Genomic DNA, 10,416 nt, shown 5'->3' on the forward strand with positions numbered 1-10,416 from the left:
CCTCTAAGACGAAAAAGTGCATTCGTCCCAAGCAGTACCAGCAGCAACAAAGTTACCTTGACCGTTTCGAATACACCAATCGTGATTCGTAGTACCTAACCGCTGATTGAAGGCGGCATCAACATTGCATTTAAACCAATCAAGAGGAGGAGAGGGACTAATTGATCAAGTTTCCGATACCAACTTGCGTTTATCTAGGACTTTGAGCTGTGAACCAATCTTGCCACCTATGGAAGGCTAACCAACCATGTTTAGATGCTTCTTCCTTCTCATTATGCCAAACAAAATCATTTCTATTCTTCCATAATCCTTCCATTATAACTGCAACTCTTTCAGTAATTTTCCTATCCTTATTAGCACATATGTCAAGAATAAGTGTCTTGGTATCTTAACAAGATTGAACACGGGGAAATATAACATCGAAAAGACCCGTCGAGTGCCAACAAGATTGAGTTTCCAAGCACCCAAAGAAGACGTGCCAATCATCCTCATAGTTATTACCCACATAGTTAACAGACAAGAGAACATTACGCATGATGATGAATAAGGCGTACCTTCGACGAGAGACAATCACTACAAATTCTCCATATGAGGTGTTTAACTCTAGATGGATCTAAAATTCTCCACAAGTTGTTCCAATTTAAACCCTCATTTACCGAAGCCACCCTTTATTGATGTTTCATCCAAATTCTATAACCCGACCGGACACTATAATTACCATTAACGTCTTCTTTCCATACCAGTCGGTCTTCCCCCACTTCTTCAGCCAACAGAACTTGTATAATGTCTTTAATAACTTGATTTTGGGGAGCCCTCAAGCAACCCTCTCTACCTCCACGAAGCCAAGGTTCGTTCATAACCTTTATGTTCCTACCATCACCAATACGCCACCTATAACCAAGAAAAAGGACCTCCGCCTTCCAAATACTCTGCCACACAAAACTAGGATTGTAACCCAACTTTGCATCAAATAAGTGAGTTCTCAGAAAGTACCTTGCTTTAAAGATTTTGGATACTAGAGTATGCGGGTTTTCCATAAGAAACCATTCTTTCTTAGGCAACCATGGCCATATTAAATGCCTTAAAATCTCGAAAGCCCAAACCACCTGTATCTTTTGAGCGAGTAAGTTTATCCTAGGCCATCCACCTTATTCCTTTGTTATTAGTGCCTCCACCCCATCAGAAAGAATTTAACATCTTCTCGATCTCATTCGCAACCATCTCAAGAAGAATAAAGATACTCATAATATAGGCCGGGATAGCTTGAAGGACAAATTTTATCATAACTTCTTTACCTGCTCTGGATAAAGACCGACCTTTCCAAGAATTGATACGATTCCAAATACGGTCCTTAATGAAGGAAAAAATAGACCTCTTACTCCTCCCTATCATGGAAGGCAGACCCAAATATTTACCAGTACCCATTAAATGACGAACACCCATAACTTTGGCAAGATCCTCTTGCGTCGGAATGCTCATGTTGCGGCTAAGGAAAACTTCCGATTTTTTCAAATTAATCTTTTGGCCAACAGCATCTGCATAGGTGTCAAGTAAACACATAAGATGTCTAACTTCCAAAATATTTGCCCTGCAAAACCAAAAACAATCGTCAGCAAAAAGTAGACGGGACACGATCGGTGCCCCTCTATAGATTTGGATCTCGTGAATATCTCCTCTCGCCACAGCACCCTTGATGAGGGTAGACAAACCTTCTGAGATAAGGATAAAAAGATAAGAAGACAATGGGTCTCCTTGTCTCAAGCCTCTTCCTGGTTCAATAGGACCAATGACATTCGAATTAACAAGAACATAATAGTGGACCGAAGTAACACACATGATCATCCAATGAGTCCATTTCTCAACGAAACCCATCTGAAGAAACATACCCCTCAAGAATCCCTAATCCACCAGGTCATAAGCCTTACTAATGTCAATCTTAATATCCAACTGCATAATCTTTCCTTTCGTTTTCCTTTTCAAAGTGTGAATAATTTCTGTAGCAATCATGGCATTACTAAGAATATATCTACCCTCCACAAAAGCTGACTGCTCCTCCGACACGCATTTGTCTAACACCACCTTCAGTCTATTCGCAAGGGTTTTAGACACTATTTTATATACCACGTTACACAGCAAGATGGGCCTGAAGTCCTTCAAATCATTAGGCTTAACACTTTTAGGAATCAGACAGATATTAGTATCATTAATGGAAGAAGGGAAAAAACCACGCTCCAACCTAGATGTTGCGGCTTCGAAAACGTCATTCCCACACACTTCCCAGAAGTTCTGAAAAAATGCAGGCTTGAAGTTCTTCCTTAGATAGCGGCTGATTCAGAATATTATTATCGCTATCAAAAAATTTTCGCGGAATATGACGCGGAACAGGATCGTAAACTCCACTACGAGCCTGAAACAACTCCTCAAAACACCTTTTGGCAATGTCACATAACTGTTGAGGTTCAGTGGTTACGCTGCCATTCGCATACTAAAGTGACTCAATCTGCTTTAATTTTTTCCTCGCCGTCGCGGATTGATGGAAGAACTTCGTATTCATATCTTCCTCCCGTAACCAATGCATTTTGGCCCGCTGCTTCCAGTATAAATATTCTCTGATAAGGGCTTGATTATAATCGTGTTGAGCTTCTAAATATTTCTCTGCTGAATATGGATTGTGTCCCTCCCGAAAAATTTCCATAATAGCTAAATTCTTCCCAAGTTCCTGCTTACTGTTAATATGCTGCCTCTTACTCCACACCTCAAGGTTATCTGCACAGGATACAATGCGGTCCTTAATTGTGCTAATTTCTCCAACCTTCCAACCCGATTCAACCACCGACTTGATGTCGTTATCTTGCAACCAATTATTCTCAAACCGGAATCTGACTCCATGACGAAAGTGTTGATTCGTTTCCCAGGATAGCAGAATCGGACTATGGTCTGAATGAGATGCTATAAGAGTTGCGAGAGATACAGTAGTGAAAAAGTTCAGCCGATCCGGTGACGCAAACGCTCGGTCGAGCCTTTCTTCTATCATTTGTTCAGAATCTCTACTCTTCACCCAAGTAAATTGATAGCCTTCTAGGGGGATGTCCACCAAGCCACAGCCACTAATAGCTTGCCAAAAACCCGAGAAAAGCTAGTTGGGATGCGAGTGAATACCTCGTTTATCATCTTGAGACAACAGGTCATTAAAATCTCCTATAATATACCACGACATACTCGACATATGCTGCAAATCCCTTGGCATATCCCACACCATCTTATGTCTACTGCGTTTAGGAAAACCGTAGTAACAAGGCAAACGTCATTCCTCTTTATTCTCCTCTTTAACCACCAAATTAACAAAATTTCGTGTAAAATTTATACCACAGCACACTTCAGAATTTCTCCATAACATCGCTAGACCACGACTTCATCCTTCAATGTCGATAGATAAACATGCTTCAAACTTTAGCGTAACCCGAATATTTTCCATCTTACGCTTATTCGCCAAAGTTTCTGAGAGAAAAATAATATTAGGCCTGTGTTGCTGAGCTAACTTCTTCAGGTTCAGAACTGCACGCGGGTTGCTTAATCTCCGACAGTTCCAACTTGAAATTTTCATGAGTCCCGACAGTCATGGCTACCAGGACTTACCGTTACAAAATGCTGCGTAACTTCCTTTTGTGTTGTGGTAATGCTCTCGTTCTTAGAGGTTTCGACACGGCGCCTCTTTTTATCTGCATATTCAGAACCAAGGCTGTGCTCAAGAAGGTTTGTTGCTGGTAGATTGAGATGAAGGGAAATGGCAGGATGGGAATGGGGTTTTTGAGGCAGGCCTATTTAACTGGTTCTAACATTTTGAGAGGAATTTTGGGTACTGAGGTTATTCTTAAGCTGGTGGGTTTTTGTCTTAAAGGTGTGAGGACTGGCTGAATGATAGTCTGAAGTATGGGCTCTTCCGCGTGCTTATTTTTGTTCAGCTGGATGTTAGTTTCATATTCTGTCATGGTACTTTGCATGGGAATAAAAATGCTAGCTGCTTCGGTTAATTGGGAAAATGTGGGGCCCAAGTCGAGTTTTTGATTGGTTGGTATAATGGACAGGGTTGATTTATTGTTCAGGACATGTGGATGGTTATTATGGGAAAGTTGGATAGGATGTGTTAAATTATAAACGGCCGGGAAGCTGTTTTGGAAAGTTTGGATGTGGTCCCTAACAAGTCCCTGACGTGGGGGACCATGAGAATTAATACAATCATTGCCATGATTCACCAATGATTGCTCTTTAATATCCAGTAATTTTTCTTGAATGTTTTGATTATGTACAGGTGTATCAGCAACATTAGTAACTGTGCTACCTTGAGGGACCCGCAGCTTGCCACCACTACCAGATGCATTATCCTGTCGTGAGAACTACGCGCCTGAGAATTGACAATTTCGTCTTCAGTAACAAACACACTTTGTTTTTCATCCTTAAGCCATTTTGATGATTTAACACTCCCGTCGTACATATGAATGTCAGCGCGAATATCATTAGACCATTCTCTCGACCCATCATCCTCCTTCATGGCAAATCTGACTTCGCACTGCTGTTCCGAGTGACCCATCCTTCCACATACAAAGCAGAACAAGCTTAGTTTCTCGTATTTGAATTTTACAGTACACCATTCTCCTCCTTTGTTCTTTACTTGGGTGTGTTGTTTCAGGGGTTGACGAACACCGAGCTTTACTCGAATACGCATATATTGTTGCCAAAAACTTGAGTTGTTACTCTTATCATACTCCACAAACGAACTAATGAAATTCGATAACGTCTTACCAACTCTTTCCAGCATAAGACCCGCTGGAAGATTATGCACCTGCACCCAGAAATCAACATGGAATAAGGGGATATATTCTATCTGGACTCCAAGTTGCATCTTCTCCAGGATCAGCAGGTGATTATCATAAGTCCAAGGACACCCCCTTAGAACAGCTTCCAAATCCAGCTTGTGTGAGAATTGGAATAGAAATCGATCTTCAGTTGCTTCCTTGATGGTAACACCTTTCACCAGACGCATTATATCTGCCATACGTGCTTTCATAGAATTCACATGGATTGATCTATCACAAAGAAATCTCCCTATAATTAAGACAAAGTTTTAACTCCACCGCCACTCATTCCTCCTCCTCTACCTCGAAACAAAAATCGTCATCCCCTCATTCATCATCTAGAGACAGATCTGCGAGACTAGGACTCGCCATACTGCCTTAAAAAAACAGACCGGAACCAAGAACCAGGAAACAGGCTTCTCACCGATGCTAAGTGTTATTAACTTTTATATTTGATAGTGAACCTGTTTCATGATGCAATGGAAATCATGTGACTATTTTGTATGGAATAAGAGCTAACTTGTAATTTGTTGGAAAAAATATAGCATGAAATAAATAACATGAAATGTATTATTTTAAAAAATAATAGCATAAAATACACCAAAAAACACGATAATGGAGAATATACTGATGAATATAATGTTTTAAAAAATAAACATGGTAAACCGATCAACCAAACCAGTTAATTTGGTTCGGTTCTATTTTTGAAAAATGTTGAAAATCGAATATCAAGCCAAACCAATAAAAATATAATTGGTTCGGACCTTTTTTTTACCAAAAATTGATCCAAACCGATATGATTAGACCTTTAATCTATTAAAAAAAATACTACTTTATCCAAAATAAAATAGTGCTAGTTTCATATATTTTATTACATGCAAGTTGCATGTAATATAAATATAATACTATATAAAAACAGTAGTAATCTGCTGCCCATCCCTATATTTATCATGCATGGGGTACTCTTCCCATTCTATAAGTACACATCAATGCTTTTCAACCAACTTATATTACCAACAAACCCATAACCATGTTTCCTGAATCTCTTGTCTTGTGTTTATAGAATGGGAATAATATGATCGTTTAAATTTTATAAGAGATTTGATCCTTTTATAGTGGAGGATTAATTTAGATTCTATAGTTTGTGTATAATTTGTGTGAACTGTGAAGGACTGGATCTTACTTTTTTTTTTTTTATATAAAAGAATCATCGATTAATAGGAAAATAGAGAATAAGAGTGCTTCCATATCTCAAAGTTTTTGATTTGTCAGTTCAAAAGACTGGAAAGTAAAGTGCCTCACAGAAGCAAGGTTTTCTTTTAATTAAAAAAATCAACAAGTTGTAGCCCTCTTTTTTTGAACACGTTTTTAAAAATATATAGTTGTTTATTTTTATTTATAATAAAAATCGAAAGAAATTGTTTACACACAAACAGCTAAGTAGCAGGAAAATGGCACTGCCAGACACAATAATTCAATTTGAAACCTCGCAACGAATCATCTAAATATAATACTACTACTTGTTGTATGTAAAATATATAAAAACAGTATTAATCTATTGCTGCCTTTTCTTGAGCACGTTATATTTATCATGCATGTTTCCCATTACATTCTATAAATACATATCAACAACATAGTATTAGTACCAATTAACAAACACTGTAATCCAACCAGATATATATCTATCAAACAACCGTCTTTCTGGCCACATTCCTGCTTCATTGGGCCAACTAGATCCGGAGTCGATAGACTTATCGGGGAACAAGCTGGAAGGTGATGCTTCTTTTCTTTTCGGGAGCAAGAAAAGGACACAGGCCATTGACCTTTCGAGGAATTTGTTGTCGTTTGATCTTTCAAAAGTGGGTGTTCCAAAGAGTTTGACATTTTTGCATCTGGATCATAATTATATTTATGGGAAGATTCCACATGCATTAACCAAAGTGGGCGACTTGGGGCGGTTTAATGTGAGTTATAATTTGTTGTGTGGTGAGATACCGCAGGGTGGGCGTGCGGATTTGCAAAGGTTTGGTGTGTTGGCTTTTTATCACAACAAGTGTTTGTGTGGGTCACCCCTTCCCAAATGCAAGTGATAAACAAGAGGATGCTCAAGTTAAAAATGAATGTCTTGTTTTAATAACAACTTTTATTTATGTACCAATTTGAATTTGTATGCAATGTTCAATGTTCAACTGATAAGTTGAGCTGCTGTTGTATTTTTGATTAATTGTTTGTACTTCAAGTTTAAACTCTGTAACCTAATACACTGAAGTGTATGAGTCTAACAAATTTATGTTTGCATTAAATCCATAGATTCCAAAGGCTATACCATGCGCAAAAGAGATGACTATTTATCTCGTTCCAAATAAACTAATATGCAGCAATAGATATCAAATCTGGTTAAATTATTAAGGATAAATATTTGTCCCACACTTTTTAATATTTATGAGCGATAAATTTGCTTCGTGTTTATTTATATTAATCAACAAAATTATTTTTTTATATATTTCTGTATTCATAAAAGAAAAATATGTGTCTTATATTTTTTATAAATTTATAATCAATAAATATTTTCCTGTATTATTTTATGCTTGTGTTCAGATGGTAGTATTTTGTGTTTTCTTGTGCTTTGAGTATTTACTTGTGATATTTGATAAATATTTCTTCCATATTATTTTATTTTATGTATTTAAAATTATTTAGTTACAAATATTTATTTTATTATAAAAAAATTATAACAAACTAAAATAAACTAATTGATTAATAACATATAGTTATTATATGTTGAATTGCGACTCAACGTCTCTCTTGAATGACTAGTTTCTCAAAAAAAAGACTATGTAAAACTATTGGGTTGTAAAAATAGAATTAATGTATTACATTTTTTTTAATCAAAATATTAATTTTGTGAAATTCTTTAGAAACATACAATAGTCATTAATCATGTATATGATTTTATGATATATTTAAATCAATCTAAATTTTATTTTGAAGATATAAAACATAAAGTTAAAAACCATCTAAAATCAACTACACAAAAACGGGTTTTTAAACCACTCATAAAAGATACACATAATTCTATCCTTAGCTACTATTGCAAGCCACCACCAAGTATGCCAAAGGATCAAATGAAATATTTTCTCACTGTCAAAAACTGCATTATTGAAGATTATATCATTTCTATGCTTCCATATACACCACCAAATAGTCACCTATATAGCTCCCACCCTTTTACATGGCAACTTACCCGACAACGAATGTACACCCATCAAAAGTTAGCTACAACAATCTACAGCGAGTTGGTCGTCTAAATCCAACCAATGAAGTAATCTTACCATAGCCTATGGAGCTTTGGATAGTGAATAAACAAATGATTTGGCTCTTCAATATGCAGCTGACAGAAAACACAAAGGGCTTCATGATTCTGCATTATGATCCCTCTACGCATGAGTTGTTTTCTTGTCGGCAATCTATCCTGCAATAACCTCCAACCAAAAATCTTTAATTTAGAAGGAACATACGCCCCCCAAATCACCGACAGTCCACTGGCTTCCAAAAACTGATAGACCTTTGATTACCACCCATCATAAAACCCAAGAACTTGAGAGGAAAATGGTCAACCTTGCATCCAAGGAAAACTGCTGCTATTTGCAAAAAATAAGTGGAACAGCCTACCCCAAAAATCCTACTTTTACTCAAGTTAATTCTTAGTCCAGACACCATTTCAAATCCCCTAAGTATAGCCTTCATGGCCCACAAATTAGTCTAGGAACCTTCCCCGAATAGGATAGTATCGTCCGCAGATTGTAGCATATTATACTCCACTTCAGTAGCTACTTTAAAACCTTTGAACATACCTACCAACGAAGTCTGCCTCACCAAGCCTGCAAGACCTTCAGCCACAATTGTGAATAGAAAGGGAGATAGGGGATCTCTCTGTCTTAAACCCCTTATAACAAGAAAATCTTATGTAGGGCTTCCATTCACCCAAATAGACATCATAGTAAAAACAACAGATTCCATCCACCTCATCCATCTATCTCCAAATCCCATGCGTTGAGCAAAGTTTATTCCACACAGTCATAAACCGCAAGAACCTCCATTCCACACAGTCATACGCTTGAGCAAAGTCTACTTTACATATCAAACACTCCTTCTTATATCTCTTTTCATAATCCACAATTTTGTTTGTAACCAGGACTCCGTCTAAGATCTGTCTTCTTGGAATGAATATGGTCTAATTACCCACAATCCCAGCAATACCCACAATATGGGTATGGTCTTCCTGGAATGAATATGGTCTAGTTACCCACAATATGGTCTAGTTACCCACAATACCCACAATTTCTAAAAAATTCTAGGTTGAATCAATCCGGACCTGGACTTTTGTCCCCTTCACCTTCAAATATCACCTCTTTAATTTCTTCCTTTATAAAAGAAAAATATGTGTCTTATATTTTTTATAAATTTATAATCAATAAATATTTTCCCATATTATTTTAGGCTTGTGTTCAGATGGTAGTATTTTGTATTTTCTCGTGCTTTGAGTATTTACTTGTGATATTTGATAAATATTTATTTTATATAAAAAAAATTATAACAAACTAAAATAAACTAATTGATTTGGAATCAAATTGAGGATTCTCCAGATAATATCTGCTTGTGAGGTTCGCATATTTTATCAGGTTGGCGAGACGCCCAACAAGCCAGGAACATAGCTGCTCCTATAGATCAATCGGTAACCGATCCAAAGTGGTGTAAGCCACCCAGTGATCAGCTAAAATGCAACATTGATGCATCTTTTTCTAGTAACAAGGTTGGTATAGGTGCCTGTATCAGAAATGATGAAGGTATGTTTATTACAGCACGGACGAAATGGTTTTCTCCTATTACTGATGTTGATACCGGCGAAGCTCTGGGTCTCTTGGCTGCTATTAATTGGGTTTTGGACCTCGACTATGATATTGTGGTTTTCGAGTCGGACTCTAAAAGTGTAGTGGATAGTGTGACTATTCCTAAGCCAAACGACTCATATTTTGGCGTCATTACTCGAGCTTGTTATCAGATTCTGACTCACTCTACTAGGAACTTTCAGGTTAAGTTCATTAGAAGACAAGCTAATGAGGTTGCTCATGTTTTGACTAAGGCGGCTCCATCTCTTACTAGTTTTCATATTTTTAACAATGTACCTACTTGTATTTACAATCTTATGATTAATGAAATGGTTTAATTTCTTGCTGTAAAAAAAACATATAGTTATTATACGTTGAATTGCGACTCAACGTCTCTCTTGAATGACTAGTTTCTCAAAAAAAAAAAACTATGTAAAACTATTGAGTTGTAAAAATAGAATTAATGTATTGCCTTTTTTTTAATCAAATTATTAATTTTGTGAAATTCTTTAGAAACATACAATAGTCATTAATCATGTATATGATTTTATGATATATTTAAATCAATCTAAATTTTATTTTGAAGATATAAAACATAAAGTTAAAATAATATTTTTTTTTTCATAAGCAACTTTGTGTATAAGAAATTAAGTACTAAGGGTACTCAAACCCTT

At 36.6% G+C, this 10,416-nt stretch overlaps 1 protein-coding gene across 1 annotated transcript; it reads left to right on the forward strand.

Annotated features, from left to right (window-relative positions):
* Positions 1-9,120: 9,120 nt before the first annotated feature.
* LOC131643231 (uncharacterized) lies at positions 9,121-10,080 on the forward strand. The gene is made up of 2 exons (XM_058913384.1): positions 9,121-9,124; positions 9,536-10,080. The coding sequence occupies exons 1-2, from the start codon at positions 9,121-9,123 to the stop codon at positions 10,078-10,080; spliced, it is 549 nt and encodes a 182-aa protein (XP_058769367.1).
* The last annotated feature ends 336 nt before the right edge of the window (positions 10,081-10,416 follow it).

This window comes from Vicia villosa, unplaced genomic scaffold, assembly GCF_029867415.1.
Source record: "Vicia villosa cultivar HV-30 ecotype Madison, WI unplaced genomic scaffold, Vvil1.0 scaffold8, whole genome shotgun sequence".
NCBI lineage: Eukaryota > Viridiplantae > Streptophyta > Magnoliopsida > Fabales > Fabaceae > Vicia > Vicia villosa.